General features: G+C 39.9%; 1 protein-coding gene across 1 annotated transcript in view; it reads left to right on the top strand.

The window, feature by feature from the left end:
- The window catches only part of KCNH5 (potassium voltage-gated channel subfamily H member 5), a 140,584-nt gene that overhangs the window by 54,477 nt on the left and 67,454 nt on the right, over positions 1-18,653 (top strand). The window contains exon 7 of the mRNA XM_072337190.1: positions 427-856. Within this exon, the coding sequence (XP_072193291.1) occupies positions 427-856 (430 nt within the window). The remainder of the gene's footprint in view (positions 1-426; positions 857-18,653) is intronic.

The raw sequence follows: 18,653 nt of genomic DNA, 5'->3' as shown, positions 1-18,653 counted from the left end.
AGAGTGGTAATCCCCTTTCCAAGGGGAAAGCCACCTAGAATGGTGTACTTCAATCCGTGATCGCTCCTACACCAAGTTTGGCTTTGGAGGTCAAAGCAAAATGTAGCATTTATTTCAAGTTGGCAAAATATCACATTTTTCCGTGTTTAACAATTATGCCATTTCCCACTTTGGATTTCACTGTATTTTTTTTTTTTTTTTTTTTGTTACTTTGAAAGACTAAGTTTGAACTAAGTAATTTGTACAGCCATCCAATGCCAAACTTAATTTACCCCGCTGAGGACAAAAGTACTGCATCTTGTCACCTCTCATCCAAGGCACTAAAAGCTGTACGGAAAGGTTTCAAATAGCTTCAGGAATCACTGTGTAGCTTTCATCGTTAACCAGCAGAATGCCTCTGATGAAATAATCTTTTTTCTTTTCTAGGGGATCAGTAGCCTCTTCAGTTCACTAAAAGTGGTGCGTCTTCTCCGACTTGGACGAGTTGCCAGAAAGTTGGACCATTATTTGGAATATGGTGCTGCCGTACTGGTACTGCTTGTGTGTGTGTTTGGACTGGTGGCCCACTGGCTAGCCTGCATATGGTACAGCATAGGGGACTATGAAGTTATAGACGAAGTCACTAACACGATCAAAACAGATAGCTGGCTCTACCAGTTGGCACTGAGTATTGGGACACCATATCGATACAACACCACTGGCTCAGGGCAGTGGGAAGGAGGACCCAGTAAAGACTCCTTGTACATATCCTCTCTCTACTTTACCATGACAAGCCTTACAACAATAGGATTTGGAAACATAGCACCAACCACGGATGGAGAGAAGATTTTTTCAGTGGCCATGATGATGGTTGGCTGTAAGTAGAATTTGCTTTTACTGTGTTTAAGCCAAAGGTGATTACGTAAGCAGTGAGATGATTGCACAGAATATTTTCAAGCTTTAAGCTTTTTCTTTTCAAGCTTTTAAGCTTTTCGACACCTTAGAGAAACTGTAAATAATCATTAAGTGAACTCAAATTTATAATTTCAAATAGAAGTTAAAACTAAGTAGGTGTTATAGCTTTTTAACTTGTTTGCAAAAATAAGCATAGTAGGTACAAAAGTGTGTACAGTGATAATTATGTATTGAATGAATGTCTTCTTCTTTATACTTCTAAAGATGATTCTGTCACATTTAAAAGATCTTGACTGAAATTTGGTCTAACGTTGGATTGTACACTCTAATCCACACAGCCTGCTTGAGTTTTGCTTGTTGATTTGGGCAGGCTTGGACACACTTGAAGTGGGTTTTCTCTAAACATTTATCGATTCCATGGTGATCGTGTACTCTATTACAGTGGCTTGACTTAAAGACCAACAAGTTGATTTGCAGCAATCTCATGAGTGTGATGACCTTTGTCACCAGCAAGGCTAGAAATGAAAGAGCTCACAAAACACTACAGTGCACCTTTGCTTCCTGCTGTCTCTCTTCTGAAATACTTTAAAAGCAATAGTGTTAAAGCACATTTCCAATTTGCAATGTTGTCAAAGTTAGATGGCTGAGCAGCCCTCCAGATTAACAAGGCATTTCAAAATACAGCAGAGGATGCTGAAAATGTTAATGCTGTTTGGCAAAATTATTTTTCTGTTAAATAAATAATGCTTGATATTTCACTAATGCTTTCTATTTTCTAAGTTCCAAACGAACACTAAGCAATTATGCAACAAAAGAACAAACAAAACCTTTTGAAAATAAGATCTGCATAATCTCTGTGATAATTATCTCTGCTAACACTTTGAGAGATGTACTGAACTTTAAAAAGGAAGTTTTCTAGCTAAAGTCTTTCTAGATCTTCAGAAGCTTAAATCTATTTATTTGGATATTTTCAAATGCTTGTTTAAAAACAAGGTGGTGATTTTAGGACTCTGTTTGCACTGTGGTGCAATTAAATTTATTCTCAACAGAATCTTTAAGTGATGGTTTGACACACATCAAAATGTTGCAAAGTCCATAAAAAACAAATCCCCAAGCCAGATCATTAATGAGCCATTGCAGCTGGGCTATGGAAAATCTATAGGTGCTGATTAGCTGTTTGTTAAAGCTGCTTGGTGGTATTCACAGAGGACTGGGACTTTGTGTAATACAGTGGATTTAGAACATTTTAAATGCAGTAATAATTACTTTCCTTGACTTTTGGAGGGACTCTGAAGCGGAGTGTCCCGATAGCAGTGGTAAATGATATAGGGTGAGGTGACATAATAGATAATAACAATGGTTATAGTAATAACAAAATAATTGCATGGCCTCAGTAAGTGAAACTAAATGGAGCTTGTAACCTGCTTTGTGTTTGTTCTGTCTGGGTTGATTTGGTTGATTTTTTTCATCTTTGAAGCACGGGCCAAAGATGTAGAATAGAATCAGAATCACAGAATGATTTGCTTGGGAAGGGACCTTAAAGACCCCATAGTTACAACCCCCTGCCATGGGCATACCTCCCACTAGGCTAGGTTTGGTGATCAAAAATGGTTGAATCTTTTATAATCACGTCGATGAAGATTTGGAGATTTTCAGCTAATACGTCCCACTATGGTGACTGCTCCTGTATTCTAAAGGAACCACTTGATTGGTTGAATACTGATTAGTAAATAAGTCAGTTTCCAAGTAGATACCAGGCAAGGGCTTTGTCCTGGGAATATTTGTGCAGACAAGTCAGATGTGCAGGATTGTGTAAACAGGCTTTGTACTGCTAGCTGCAGGAAACATGGCAGCATAACATCGAAACAGCACAGTAAATAACCGATAGAAAATGCTATTTCTCAGTCGAAATGTCCAGGCTTACTGCGAAGAGGTTTTGGCCCCAAGAATAAGAGTAAAGAGCTGCAAATGATGAATTTGAGTTGTTTTCAAAACAAAACTTGTCCCTTTTTGGGGGAGAATGGTGCAGAATTCAATTAACGTTCAGTCAATGAAAGAATGCTGGTCCCTGTACTGACTTCTGTTGTAAGCAGACTATGAACACCATTGGTGGCTTTCCTGAAGAAGTTTGCTAACACCAGTAGTTGATATTGGCGACGTCTTCCCTAACAGGCTCTGCCAAATAAATGTCTTATACTTAGTTCTGGAATCAGAGATAGTAATTTATCACAGTCCCAGCTGCCTGCTTGTGCAAACTTCAGATATGAAAGAAATTCTTTGCTGCGTTGTCAGCTGGCAGAGGCTTGTTCTGCGTGCCAGAAGTTTCTTATTCATGCCATCAAAATTATCGGGATGTTGGAGGAGGTTCTGGAGAGATTTGTAAATCCTTCTGGTGAGCAGGACTGCATGCTGGGATGCTTGTTCAGAAGAGCCAAATTAAGATTCTGTAGCTGCTGATAAAGCGTTTTGTGATGTGGGATGGTGGTGGTGGAAACCCAGATGAATGTGGGTGGTTTTCTGTTTTATCAGTGTTTTGCCACTCGGTTGTTCACTGAGGACAGAACTAAGTGGGATATTTAGACTGTGATACATCACCTTGTGTCTTATAGGAAAGAAGGGCTTTGAATAGCATAACCTCATTTGGTGCAGCTTACTTCAGAGTTCTTTTTACCCCATTTGGTGTGTAGGGCTATACAGCATTGTTTTCTTATGCTGCTTTGTGACACTTTGAAAAGCTAAAAATAGCAAACATAAAGCATCCTGTGAAGAGGCTGCCAGGTTCGTCTGAGGTTTACTGTTTAAATACCTATTCTGCATTGGTTGCTTAGAATTGCTGAATATGCATTTAGACCCTGACTTGTGTAGCTCCCTTTGTGTTGATATAGGTCATTTCATCCCCTCTGCTGTGCAGAACAGAGGAGATAAGTCCATCCATCAGATCCTTTGAATGGACCAGGAATCATTTATCATTCTGGAAGGACCTTTTTTGCAAAGCTCCGGCTGGCTTCTGTCAGCTCATACTTGCATCTTTAGCAATCAACTCAATCTCTTCTGTTGCGCTTTTGTTTTAGCTCTGTCCACAGGCAAGCTCTGGGCTTCTGAAGCACAGCCACAGTTGTAGATGTAAAACTAACTGGTTTTGTTAGAACGAACAAACAAACGAAAAATCCTTTATGGAGAAAGCCAAAAAGAATCTTTATTTGTAAGCCATTTAATATTATTACAGCCATAGGGCTCTGTGTACAGCTGTATATATTCTTCTCTCTTGTGTTTACAGTGGGAGAAAAGTGGCTGGATTTCCATCTAGGGTCTGCAAAGGTCTCTGTTACGCTTCTGTGCAGTTCTTGTGTAACCCGGAGCAATCAGCTTTGCTCTGACCATATGCAGTGCAGCAGTGAAATAGTTCTGAACAACACTGTGCAGATTGCACAGTCAACTTAGCCCCAGAAATATGGCCCTTACATGACTTTATTTGTCCAGCTGAATTGCCCAATCGATCGCATATTTCATCTCAGCACCAACAGAAATTTGGTACTTTCCACTCTGCAGTGATAGAAGTGCTGTGATTATTCCTACTATAAGGGGAGTTTGGAATGATATCCAAGGCAAAAGCACTGATGAACATTGAATACTTCACTGTTTCTCAGAGTGTGAACATCCCAGAAGCAGCTGTTAGTTATTCTTCCATCTCCAGAAAAGCTCAGGAACGTTGCTTTGTTGTTCTTGCTTTAGGGAGGTAGTTGAATGTCTTACATGCATACCTTGCTTTGGCTTCAGTTTGCTTTCAGATTTATGGGGAAGTGGTTTGGGGGAAGTTATTGTCTTTCACTCACTGGATTTAAATCATAGCAAAGACAAATTTGTTAAACCAAGTGGGTTTTATGTATGAGCAGAATATGCTACTGAAGCTGTACAGGATACTTTGTCTGGAAAATTGGTCTTTCCTGCGAGCTATTGGAGTAATTTCTAGACAGCGCTTTCCAAAACTGAGTTGCTAATTTCATGGCTTGAAATGCTGACTTCTTGTTTTCATCTTAAAAGTACCTGCGATGGCAATTTGCACATTAGGAAAGAAAACAGATGCGATTGCTGTAGCTTTGACCCCAAGTTGTTATTGTTCAGGGGAGAGCTGATAAAGGAAAGTGTGAATGAAATCCTCTTGAGACCCTGCTCTGCTCTTTTAATTGTACTAAATGGAGAGAGAGCAGGACATGCTCCTTTCTGTTGAGAACAGGTACACCTGTCATTGTGAAACCTTCTTGTGTGCCTTTGGCACCCTTTTGCTGTTGCTCAGCTCTTGTTTTGGAGCAGACACAAACTGTCAGTCATCTCTGCATTGATTTGCCAAAACCCAATTCATTATTCAAGTGGGTTCTTTCATTGTTCGAGTAACATTAGTCAGCTCCCTGCCAGTATATGGCAGTTAGCCACTTGAGCACTGTTGGTATGAATCATGGAGGTTTATCTAGTAAATTTGTTAAGCGGTGGCTGAACCCACGCACTGACACCACAGTGTATAATTGTAGGAAAGCACTTGTCTGGCTGTCTTCCAGGCAAGCAATCCCAAGGGTCCATGGGATTTAATTTCTGATCCTGAGGGAAAGTGTGTGTGTGTAAGACAGTAACTTCTAGCAAAAATCATTACCAGTAGCGTAGATTCAATCATGTTTTGCACAGCAGCAGATAGTAACATAGAAGGGCTTTCTATCTGTAGGAATTCACTGGCTCAAGTGTTTAACGATGTCCAAATCCAGCTCTACTATAAGCATAACCTGCCAGGGTCAGTGCTATACAAGGGCATTTTCTCCTCCTGCAGGGATGTAGGACATGGGATAGATGTTCCTAGGAGCTGTCAGAGAGTTTGACCTTGTTAGAAGTAGAGGATGCATGTCAGTTTTTGAGCTTCTCCTTACAGTTTCTTGAAACCACAGAATCATTATATACCCACCATGCCCACTAACCACGTCTCTCAGTGCCACACTTGCCCTTTTTTTCCAACAACTCCAGGGATGGTGACTCTACCACCTCCCTGGGCATTCTGCTCCAGTACCTCACCACTCTTTTGAGAAGATTTTTCCTAATATCCAAATTGAACCTCCTTTTGTGCAACTTAGAGCCATTCCCTCTTGTCCTATTATTGTTACTTGGGAGAAGGGACTGAGTCCCACCTCAATCCCTGTTCCTTCAGCCATTCCCTGTTGGGCCCCAGATCCCTCACAGCTTTATTGCCCTTCCTTGGGCCAGTGTGGGGAAACATCTGTTTGAACAACAGTACTGCCCTGCTGGCCAGCTCTATTTGCCTTATCAAGGCTTACTCAGAGGATGCTCCCAAATGTGGAGCTCTTCCGTGTGCAAATTCTTCCCTCTCTTTCTCTGTAAGATCACACATCTGCTCAGGAAGGAATGGACTCTACTGCATTAATCAGTAGCAGCTCAAAGACAGAGCATTTTATTTAGAGGATGTGGAGTTTATCTAGAGGAAAGCATCAGTTTCTAATTGGCCTTCAAAGGGATCTAGGGCTAATGGAGGAGGAGGTGTTGATGTGGAGATTGCCTTGCTGTAAAGATGTGCTTGACTCTAGGTGGTTTTAAGCACATGATAGTGCTATATATTTGCATCTGATACTGTGCTACTGAGAACTCTATAAAATAGAACATAACAGGTTCCTTGGCAGCAAAGGAGTCCTCTCCCAACTCCTCACTGAGAATGAGGGCCAGAGATTTTCCCAGAGGGGCTTATTATTTATGTGTCTTTCTATCTGTCTTGTTCTGGACAGGTTGGCATTTGACCTCATCATCATGATCCAACTGGTTGAAATGTCAGCAGTAAAGCTTCGCATCTCCATTAACCTGTATCTTGGAAGTGAGCATATCTTGGTATTTCAGAGCTCAAAGAAAGGTTTTCAAAAGGTTGTGAGTCACTTGCAAGGCCAGGGGTAAAGCTTTCTATGCAATTAAGACAATGATAAAATAAGGACATTGGGATAAAGGCAGCACTGGCCCAGGCTGCCCAGAGAGATGGTGGATGCCCTGTCTGTGGAGACACTGAATGACAGTCTGGATGGGGCTCTGAGCTCTTGGTAGAGCTGTAGGTGTCCCTGTTCATTGAAGGGGAGTTGGAAATGTTGCCATTGAAACATCCCTTCCAACTCTAGTGATTCTGTGATTTAATAAATTAACGTGTTTGCTGTTTCAGATAAGTCAAAGAATTAGATTATGGTAAATACCATAAGGTTTATTGGCAGAAGCACCGTGGAGGGGGCATATGTGCTTTGTTCTGTTTTAACTCTGACGTGGCAATAGATTTTTAGATATTGAGTTATCTAGCTTATGTAAAAAATATTTTTCTTATATAAACAGTTTTAAAACTGTCAGACAGCCTCCTGGGGAAGCTTTATGGGCATTTTTGCTAGGTTATATGTAGCGTGTGTTTGCATAAGCTTTACTTTTATTATCATTGGCATGATATGTTTAAATGAACTTATGGTATCAGGAGAGAAGTTGCAATGAGTGGGAGAGGTAAGACTGAAGAAATGTTTAGTGCCATTGAACTATGTTCTTTAAAACAATTGAAAAATGATATTACATAAATTAAATGCTTAAAGGTGGAAACTCCACCTTTCACAGTGCTTTTGCTCTTACATGGTGCAAGCAATTACCTGAGAATGTCCCAAGGCAATTAGCATATTGTTCTAGGTTACTTATGTCATCCGTATTTCTCAATAAGCAGAAAGTATTAATTAATCCAACTGGATCAGCAGATACATCCAACTAGATCATAACACAGCACAGGTTCACTACATGGGTAAACAAATCCCAGACAGAAGGTAGGCACTAAGGTATTTTACCACGTGGATGTAAGAGGCTGGAGAGATTGTGTTTTAAGTTTCAAAAAGCCAATGTTTACATGAAGACCTTTGAAAAACTGCAGGACATAATTTTGTATGCTTGCAGTGGCAGCACCTGTGTGGAGTTGGTGCTTGGAAGGGAAGGCTGTATAAATGTACTCTGCAATATGCACAGATGGAAGGGCTCAGGCCAGTGATCCACGGAGATCCCACCTGATTCAGTACTCAAGCACTACATGTGTTTGCAGTTAAACCTCTTTGGTATTGGCCCGGTTTAAATTGCAGTCAGGACCAATCGTTTATCCACCTGAGGGTACAGAAGTCATTAGGAAGGGCATTGAACGAGGAGACAAGTTGTGTCAGAGAATGTCCTAATATAAAAAAAATTGAATCATGTCAGTAAATCAGACTTCAAAATACAGTTACTTCTTCATCCCAGTCAAGTGATGTCCTTGCCCAGATTTCCTTGGGTTGAATCTCAGAAGTAAAATAATAATAATAATAATAAAGTGACATAATTTTGTGTTCAGAGAGGCTGAAAAAGCTCTTCTCTTTTCCTCAAGATAAATGAAAAGCCCAGATCTCTGGGTGGTGTCATTATTGTGCTGCTGCTTGAGGTACTAAGAGATGTCAGGCAATTGTATGAACTGTGACAGATATTCGTTCTTGGTTTCTCATTGCTTCATTTTTGTAGTCTGGAGTAGCACAACATGATGTTTTCCTTGAAAATACTGAGAGCACTGGAGGCTGAGCCTGCACGTCTTTCTGTTCATTGTTTCCTCCAGCTTTTTCTGTGAGAATCAGAAAAAATGAAGCATTCCCAATGTGGGAGTGTGACTGAAGTTCCTCCTTAAAGATGCTTACTCCTTTTGCTTTGGCTTGGAGAAAGGACAGGATAGCATCCAAAATGGCACCTCTCCCCTGGGCATCTGCCTTGCTGAGTCAAAAAATATATATATCTCTTTCTGTGCTTCAGCAGGAATACTTTGGTCATGAATGATTAAAAATAGTTGTCTGGCCAGCAGCCAGCATGGATTTGTCACGAAGAGTTCATGGCAAGTTTATCTGATTTCTTTCTTTGACAAGATAACTGTCTGGTGAATAAGAAAGATCTAGTAGATTGATGTACCCGAACATTTTAAGAGGCTTCTGACACTTTTTTGCATGGCAGTCTCAGTAAACAAGTGAAAGATGATCTAAACACAGTCTTAGCAAAGTCAACCACACTGACTGAAAAAGCTTTCTTGTAATGTAATCAAGGGCTTCACTGTCAAACCTGGTAGGGGTTGCTCGGGATGTCTTTGTCCCATGTATGGTTTTGTTCAGCATTTTCATTGGCAGAGTTGGGTGGCAGAAGGAGAGACTACATCAGGAGAGTTAGAAGAGTTGCAAATGGTTTACAAGACAACGTCAGAATCCACAGCCACCCTGATAAACTGGAAAGGCATCCTAAAATCACCATGGTGAGTGTCAGTAAAGGGAAGTGCAATACTCTGTATAAGGAGGACAAATCAAATATGTAAGTGCAACGTAGGGAACAGCTGACTCTGTTGCTTTGAGGTTGGAGAGGATAAGGGAGGGGGTGAGGGAGAGGCAACTGCAGGCTGAGTGTAATACAACTCCAGGCCAAAGTCTCCCTTTGGGAAGCATCAGGAGTTGTGTGATAGGCAAGAGGAAGAGGAGGTGTTTTTTATCCTGGGATTAGAGCTGGGGAGACATGGTTTTTGTTAGAAGGTTTTAAGAAAAGTGGAGAGCATCTGGGGATAGAGGAGATCAATAAAAGTATCTTACAAGACAGGATCTCATGAGAACTGATATACTTGGTTTAAGCTGATGGAAGCTGGAGGGGGAACATGAAGATTGACTTCTGCCCTGGGAATAGCATGCTTGAAAATGAAAAGTGGGTGTTTTCTGAGGGGCAATTAGATCACTTAAAAGGGAAGGGAAGTGCAATTTTGGAAATAGGGCAGATAGTCTGCTTTCAGATCCTGGGTAAAGTTACCACTGGATTTGGTAGACTCCATTTCCTTGGCAAGTATCTGTCAGGCTTGCTCAGTATGGCAGTTAAACTGAGCAATCCCTTGAGGTCCTTTCAACTCGGCATCCCCACATTTCACACTGCTGAAAATCCCTGCTGTGTGTTAAGCAGGGCACAACTAGTACAGTTCAGTTCCTCTGGGTAGTTGACCATCCTGTAACAGTTATTGATATTTTATGGTCCATGATGTAGTGACTTCGTATCTGCACTTCATACGATATTGCTTACTTAAACTGCATGAATGTGGAAATGCAGTTGTAACCTGAAAGGCACTGAAATGGGAATGAGTGCAGCCAGCACTAAAAGACAGTTTCAATGGGCTTTTTTCCTCAAATACTGGAGCTTTGTGGTAGTGCATGTATTCTTTAACCATTTGAGAAAGCATCATTTTGAGCTGGTAATTTTATTTTTCCCCTCCTTTTTTCCTGTCTCTATTCCTTTATTATTCTTTTCCCCACAACTTTTGTGTTTCTTAGGAGAAAAATAATAGGACAGTTGTAGAATCTTTCCTAAAGATTGAGAGAATTGGAGGGAATTTTCCCATTTTTAGCAATCTGTCACTTCTTCCATAGGAAGGAAGCAGGTAAAAATGAAGAATAACAGATAGATAACTGTGTTTTTTAATAGTTGAAGAGAAAGATTGGTTTTGGGTTTTTTTTTTTTTGGTCTTACATTGTTTTCACTTTTGTTAACAATATTTTCTAATAGAGCAGAACTTTTAGTATCTTCTCAATCGTTACAGAAATCGAAACCTTTTTCATAATTCTATTGGAAAATGATTAAATTGAAGGAAAGGCAATCATGAACTGCTGACATGGATTTCTACACGATGCTGTGATAGTTAGAGATGTTTTTAGGCTGAATTCCTCTGCAGGAGAAAGACCAACTCTGTCAAAATAACATCTTCTTGCAATCTGTGTTAGTTTTTCCTCAGTTGAAGATTATCAGTTTTGAGGTAGAAATCCCTTATAGTGGAACTTTCCCAAAGATCAAACACTGAAAGTAGATATTATATCAGCGTCCCTTGAAAGTGAGTGTTTGTGTGTGCATATGACAATGGTAATAGTAGTGTCTGGGCATAACTGTAATTCTCCATCTGCACTGGGAAAACTGAACAGCCTGAAAGCATCATCCATCTTCACGTGGTCAAACTTAGGATGGGCTATTGCACCCTTTCAAGTCTCATCTTTCTTGCCTTGTACCTGATTGAATAGGATTAAGTTAAAGCCAAGGAAAGCAAAGCAAATTGATGAATCCTCACCTATTTTGTAAAAACATTCAGTCAGGTCTTTCAGTGCTTTCCTGAACTGGGACCTTAAACACGTGATGTGTTTTAACCACATGGATGGTCCCACTGACCTCATTACTGCTTAATGCGAGCTTACCTTTAAGTGTTTTTCTGGCTGCAAGCCATAATGAAGAGAACATTTTCAGCATTTAGGGTTTATGGGTGGAGCTTCCAAATATGATCGAGAGGGAATTAAGAGCCATAGTTCCATTTGAAGGTCACTAGGACCAATGCCTAAAATTCATGTAGGCTGATGGTAAACTGTGGCCATCCGTCCATCTCAGTGAGTTTCCACATATGAAAGTAATTTCTTTCATCACAGATTGGAATGTTCACCTGTTTGGAAAAGACATGGGAACACTGTCTTTGCTTTAGATGGTGAAAGGACTGGCTTTGTTGGTCATTTTTCTTCTTTGACCAGAAACATTTTAAAGTCCAGAATCAGATGGATGCTTCCCTTCCATTATTTTTGAGTAAGAAATTAAGGCATGAAGAAACTTACTATTGTGATTCATTAACGCAGACATTTCCTGCCCAAATTGATAGTCCGCCTTACCTGAAGGATATGAAACTTTCCAGTTAATCAAACACAGTCTTTCTGCATTAGCACTTGGAAGGAAATAAAAGGGAACAAAGCAAGTCAATAAGGTAAGAAAAATCTGTTGGCATTAGTGTCATCTCAGAAAATACTGAAAGGGCTGAAGTGATTATATGCAGGTGAAAATTATTTAAACAAGGAAGCTCATAATTGAGATAAATGAAGGAGGAGAGAGCTGGGAGACAGCTGTATGAGATGCCTGCAGCAAGGTAAGGTCATAGCCCTTGGAGGACTTCAGCCAACCTTGACCAGCCTCCCTTTGCTGCGTGCACCATGTTGGTTTAGCAGCAAGGCCTAAGCTTAAGGCAAGACTCTGTACATCAGTTTGAGTGGAATGATGTACTGAAGCTTCAGTTCTAGCATAGTCTGAAAGCTGGTGCTGCTGGGAAGCAAAGCACAGATGAGATTCTGCTGGGGTCTTGTGGGACAGGCTCCTCATCCCCTTTCTGTTCCTTGGGTAGGAGCAAGTACCCACATTGAGGCCGCTCTGCTGGTTTTGGGAAGCTGAGAGATGGCATTTGCTGCTAAATGGCATTTTCTGTGGCTGAATTAGAGAGATTTATCTGAAGCATTAGTCTTCATTTCAAAATAATGATATTTTTCAGGGATTGTAGCAGATGTACATTATCTGTGCTAAGTTAACAGGCTTTGGTGCAGGATTACAGTTTTAGGAAGCTAGTGACATCATAGATCCATCAGCCTGCTTTGGCCATTTTTAGGATTATTTGTATACATATATCCAGATATCTATACCTGTATCTTTATTCTCCAAGCTATAGTGGAGCCCAGCACTGCTGGTGGAGTACACATTCCACCAACTGCTAAGGGATCAACCGCAGGAAAGCACAGGTTTAAATGAAGTTTCCTTATAACCTGTCAAAAAAAACCCCAAAACAATAAAACACACAAAAACAACGACAGCAACAACAACTAACAATGCAGGAATATCAGAAAGTGCAACTGAATGAGATACTTAAGTGCTAAATACTATGTCCATGTAAAATACCGTCTAGCCAGCTTAGGAGAGATTTAAACACCCCTACATGATAGACAGAATAGCTGGAAAATTATCCATATGGTTTATATATGGTTTATATTGCCATGCAAGAAAAGACATTAAATGCTTCTAAATATTTGCAGTATTTTAAGAGACGATTAGAGGATTTGTAAGGAGTTTAGTAGGAATTGCACTGGTAGTGAACACCCACATGGACACAGGATAGGAGGGACAGAATGCAAGGTTGAACAGATTTGATGTACCTAATTAGATTGTTGTTGTTTTTACAGTCTGTTATTGATTTACAAACATGCTGTTGAAGAATTAGTAATCTAAAACACTTTGCTTCATTACAGTCTTTAGTGCTGCTCTAATAGCCATGCTCCATCTGGATGATAATAAGAAAAAACGGACCGTAGAGAAGTTATGTCTCCTCACCTTATAATCCATATTCAGCCAGCTGAGAAAGCAGCAAAGACGGTGTTAGCTGAAATACAGCAGTTGGCAATTATAAATTCAATGGGAACAGAGTTTTATGTTCCTCATCTCTGTGCCAGATTCCTTTCTTCCTTTGCGTGCCACGCAAATATTTGTAACTAGGTTTATTCTGTGGATAAAGGCATGTTGCTGTGTCAGTGTGACACAGACATCTTTGCAGCGGCATGGCGTTTTTAATGCTTTTAGTGTTGCTACAATAGGAGTGTCACAGTGGATGAGACTTTCTCATAGTTTATTGTCTTTCAGGTTTGAACTGTAAAAACAAAGCATGTTTCTGTATCGGGATAATGGCAGCACATGGAGGTTGTTAACTACTGTGCTTTCATCTGTAGATGAAAAGGAAAAAGAATCAGCTGCGGTCTCTTTTAATTGGTAGCATTTAGCAGAGAAACAACAGCTTTTTGGGTAGAGATAGCAAAAGGTTAGGGTTCTCATCTAGGAATGTGAAACCTTTAATTTCCAAGTTTGGCATTTGGTGGAATTGTGAACTTTGGCATTTGTTAAGTTTTGTGGTTCTTTTTTCCTCTTCAAACCTATGCCTGATTTATTGGTTTAGATGTTAAACAGCTGAGGGCAGGAACTCCCTGTGTTCTTGTGCAGTGCTAACCAAACCACGTTCCTGGTTAAAGGGAGCCAACTAAAACAAAAGAAAATGTTCCAAGAATCACAAAATAAGGAAGTTTGTGCTGAATTAGTCTGAATTTCTGTAGTGGACTCCAGCTGACATTCCTGGTGGACACTTCAGACCTCAGGTCAAATTGAGAGAGTGCAGGAAGCATTTAATTTTTACCAATCTGCATTTTAATCAGCTCAGGTGAAGGCAGAAGTAAATGCAGTGCTCTGTATGCTGCACTGGCCAGTGTAATAGTCTCTACTTGGGACACTCATGATAGACAAAAGTTCAGGTGGGTCTGAGCGACCGAATAGATGGGAAGAAATGAGATGTATTTTGTAACTGATTCTGAATTTTAAATGTATGATCCTTTACTCTGGGGGATTCTACCTCTGAAATAGGATTGGAGATGGTTGTTTTTAATGTAATCAGGATGTTCTATGGTAAATAGTTCCAGGATTACCATAACAAAGGTGCATGCAAAGAGTACGGATCTGTGCTGAAATTAGTGCCAAACTTGTGCTGAAATTATCTTGCTTCTGCTAAGAATGTGATGAATGTTATGTAGGCATAACAGCAGCCCAGTTCATCCTTATCTTTTATACTACTACAGTAGCAGGTTAAAGGCAGAGTCGCTGTGCTTTAGTAGAATATTCATGGCTGATATGACAAAACCATAGCATGGTTTACTATAAATCTACAGCAGGTTTGGAAGCCCTGTTATAGATGCTGAAAGTGTTAACTGTTTAGGTCATTGGACCACATATTCAAAACAGAGGTAGATTTTAGGGAGTTTGCCCCATTTGCTTTCAGAGAGATGTGGGCTTTTGCATCATTGAGTACCTTTCCCATTTGAACCAACATATGTTATAAACTTCTCCCTTTCCAAATCCCAAGATGTTAATTATTCACAGGAGATGTGACATAAAGCTGCCAAACAACAGCCAGGGTTAAGATAAGCCATTTAACCTTTACTCTGAATTCCATGACCTTTGAATACAGTCTCTCTAAGTGTTAAGTCTTAATAGTAGATTCATAGATCTACCATAGATCTACTTCTTCTTGCCCACACAAGAAAACAATGAACCACTTAAAACTACTCATTTTTTTAATTGAAGATTTCATGCTTTGTCTTTGGTTTGAGCTTTCCTCACCAGATTTCCTTGCTTACTTATTCCTACAGCCTGTTTCTGTTGGAGTAAGCTAAGAAAAAAGCATAATAAATTCAGTTGAACCGTAGATGAACAAAAAATTGTATTACTGAAATGCTTTTAACATTGGAATGATGTTTTTGAAGTCTATATGTATGCTTTATCGTAATGTGGTTCGTAATTACATTTATACTTCTGCCTGTAACTGCTGTTACTCTTACATGTGCTTCCAGAAATGAACAAAAGTGTATTTTTCATGCACAACCACAACATAAGAAAAGCATCTGAGCACGTTTTCCTTCAAAATTCCTACAGATAAATCACTTTGAGGTTGAAAAATATCAGGCCAAAACAAATTCAACCAAGGAAAGGAGGGAAGTTTCAGGTGGGATGTGAAACCTCATGTTGATTATTTGCTCACTCTGCAAGTAAGGTTTTAACTCCCTTTATTACTGCCAACTGAACATCTTTATTCTGGTTAAAAACCCACTGAGTAGATATCTTTGATAATAGTATTACCACCATGTCTTGCCTCAAATAAAATTTTACAATGAGTTTTCTATTTTAGTATTTGCTTTCCTTCATTTTATAGCCACTTCTCATTCAAAACACCTAGCTAAAAATACTACAAAAGTTAATATCCTAGGTAGAAAATTTGGTAGGTAGAGTGCTAGAAAATGAGGTCAGGGGAAGCTTTTGACAAATCCATTTCTTAGGCTTTGTTGTTATTCCTTCATTTTAAAACCCAAGTATCAAACAGTAGACTTACATGGGGAGTGTTCCTGCCTTCTGGATATCTGATACATTGGATAAAGATGTTTTGACAATCATCCCTTTGTTATCCTCAGGGATTCTGTCCTTGTATGTGTTTTTCTTGAAGCAGTTTTCACAAGGATGCCAATGCATTCTTTTTCCTATGTTCCCCTTAAGAGATTGCTGAAGTGGCACAATGCTGTTGACCCAGCATCCAGGTAGGTAGTTATTGTGCGGCTATAATTAGAATAAGGCCACCTAAGTTGTCCCAGGATAATATCCTGACATCATTTTTCTGCTTATTTCCACGCAACTAGGATTTTATTCCTGTTTTTCTGACAGTGAAGGGAGACCTGCAGGATCCATAGGTCCTACCATGCAACAATGTCTTGCTGATACTAATTTCTGCTCACTGTGAGAAGATTGAGCGTGGAGCATATTATCTTGGAGACTGATTTGCCTGGCACCTTTTCATTAAAACAGGGGAAAACTTCAGCCTCCATCTCCTCTATTTATTTATTTATTTTTCTTCTTTCTTTTTAAAGTGAAAGCCAGGCTGGCTTGAGACAGGGTGTACTGATGATGTGGAGTTGTGAAGGTTAATGCCTATCAACTCAGAGGCATTTTATGGTCCTTTGTAGCATCAGTTTGTACATGCCAAAAGTGAAGCCTGTGCTGTGCATCAAGGTAGTATGTGGGATTATTAGAGAAATACTTTTTGGGGGGTTGAGGGGGCAGTTGATTGTGTAGTCATTCATGCTATTCCATGAAGTGGAAACAGCATGTGAAATTCTTGCTGCTAGTTAAACTTCCCTGATATAAAACCATTTTCATAATCTAATTAGGCTAAGTACGTTGCTGAGTGTTGTATGCGATGATTAATGAAAATATTCGTAAGCATGGATCATGCTGAAATTAGAAAAAGTTTGAATTGATTGCAATCAGGAATTTTACTGCTTCTTTTCCAGTTGGCTGGGATGAGGGCTGGTGGTGATTTTGGTTCCCTTTTACTAAAAAAGAGGTTTTCTGATGTCTTCTGAAACATTTTTTACCACAGTAGGTGTGTTTTCTTTCCTTAGGGAGGTTGGTGCTCTGAGTTTACATGTAGGGTAAATAAGCTTTTGTGCAGAATTACATTGACAATGTCTTTAAGTACAGAATATTGCAGACATTTAGAAATATATTCAAAGAGCACTTTCATCTCATTTCATAGCAGTTTTTCTGTTTGCTCCTGCTTTAGTCTTGCCCATTTTTTTACTGGCTTTTCTCAGAAAAAAAAAAGGTGAGACTCCCTTTTTCAACAGCACGTACCCTACTGTTGTCCATTAATCAATGATTAAGGAAATGCGAGAAATGCCAAAGCATTATGCTGAATGAGGGGAGATGGCTGATTCCTCTCAGCTCATTTCTGTGGATCCTTATGTGGGACCTCTGTAAAAATTAAGCACTGGAATAGGCTCCCCAGGGAGGTGGTTGAGTCGTTGTCCCTGTATGTGTTTAAGAGCCATTTGGATGTGGTGCTCAAGGATGTGATTTAGCAGTTTTTTGAGTTAGGGTACTATGGTTAGGCTGTGGTTGGACTTGATGATCCTCAAGGTCTTTTCCAACCTGGGTAATTCTATGATTCTATGAATGATCTGAACTACCTTGAAAGGCTGCAAGGGCAAAAGCAAAGGCAGAGATGGTCCAGGGAGAATATGGCATTCCAGTGTGATTCTTCTCATCCAAGACCTCATGGAGGAAGGAGGCCATAATTTTGGGATGTCAGTAACCTGGGTTTATTATAAAACCTGGGGTGAAACTGGCTACCCAGGGTTGTGATGAATTTGCCGTCCCTGGCAGTGTTCAAGAGGTGTCTGGATGAGGAGCTATGAGATAAGGCTTAGTGGCTTGTGGTAGCAATGGTAGTGAGTGGACAGTTGGACTTGTTGGAAAGGACCTGCAAGACTATCCTTGTGATTCTATGATTAAGTCCTTGAAGAATAACTAGGAGAAAATGGCATTGAATTGTCATCTTGCTGCTGTCTTCTTTCTTCACCTCAGAGCCAACTGTGCCAATACAACATTGATTTTTCTTCAACCTGAATATTTTCCCAGGGACACGGAGAATTGATTAAACCAGGCAATGAAGGCTGCGCTGCTGTTTCTAAGAGGCCCATAATGAGAAACCTTTTTAAAAAATGGTTAATAAATGCAGAATCTCAAAAAAGCAAGAAGGTTTCTGATGTATGATGGTAATGATCATTACTGTCAGCACAAAACTTGACCTTCATTTTGGTTTGTGCCCTGAAAAACATATCGGTGCTTTTGTGTTGTCCCACTGGTGTTTTTTATGCTAATTCATGTTTCAGGTCCTTAACTTGTGTACGTCATGTAAGGATGGGATTGGGTGGTGGTGGGAAGTAAATCTCTCCCTCAAGAGGCTCTGAGTACATCCATAATTCATCAGTTCAGCAATAATCTTTTTAATTAAAGTTATGTGATTTTCTTTTTAGACCTGGGGCTGTAGTTTCTCAGTGTGCTGTGGGAGTTTTTGTATTTAACACCCACCAAGATGCATACTTTCCTAGTATAAAGCTGCATCATGGCAGGGACGTAAACTCTGATTCTCTGTCATCGCTTAAAAGCACATTGTTACTTTTAAATGAGTACGTTAATTCTGGTGCGTGGTCCAGAATGTTTTAACCCTGTGGTTAGAATCTCACCTGGCTGAAGAAATACTGTATAAGAAAGTACTGATTGTCCTAGGCTTCTTTTGGAGTGATTTGGAAGAAATGGATGCATTGAAGGCACAGTGTGTCTGTCATTTAAGTAACTTGGATGTAGATCCAGCATTTCCTTAGAGGCACAGTTACAACTTAGTAAGAGCAGTGCAGCTGTGCTTAGATAAAAGCATCCCATGAAGCACTGAAGGTTTGCACGATTCCAGTAAATATTTTGTCATAAAAGTTTGTGGAACTGAAACAGTGTATTTT

The sequence above is a fragment of the Excalfactoria chinensis genome, chromosome 5 (genome assembly GCF_039878825.1).
Source record: "Excalfactoria chinensis isolate bCotChi1 chromosome 5, bCotChi1.hap2, whole genome shotgun sequence".
Lineage (NCBI taxonomy): Eukaryota > Metazoa > Chordata > Aves > Galliformes > Phasianidae > Excalfactoria > Excalfactoria chinensis.
The sequence above is the reverse complement of the archived record's forward strand: the minus strand, read 5'-3'. Positions and strand labels throughout refer to the sequence as shown.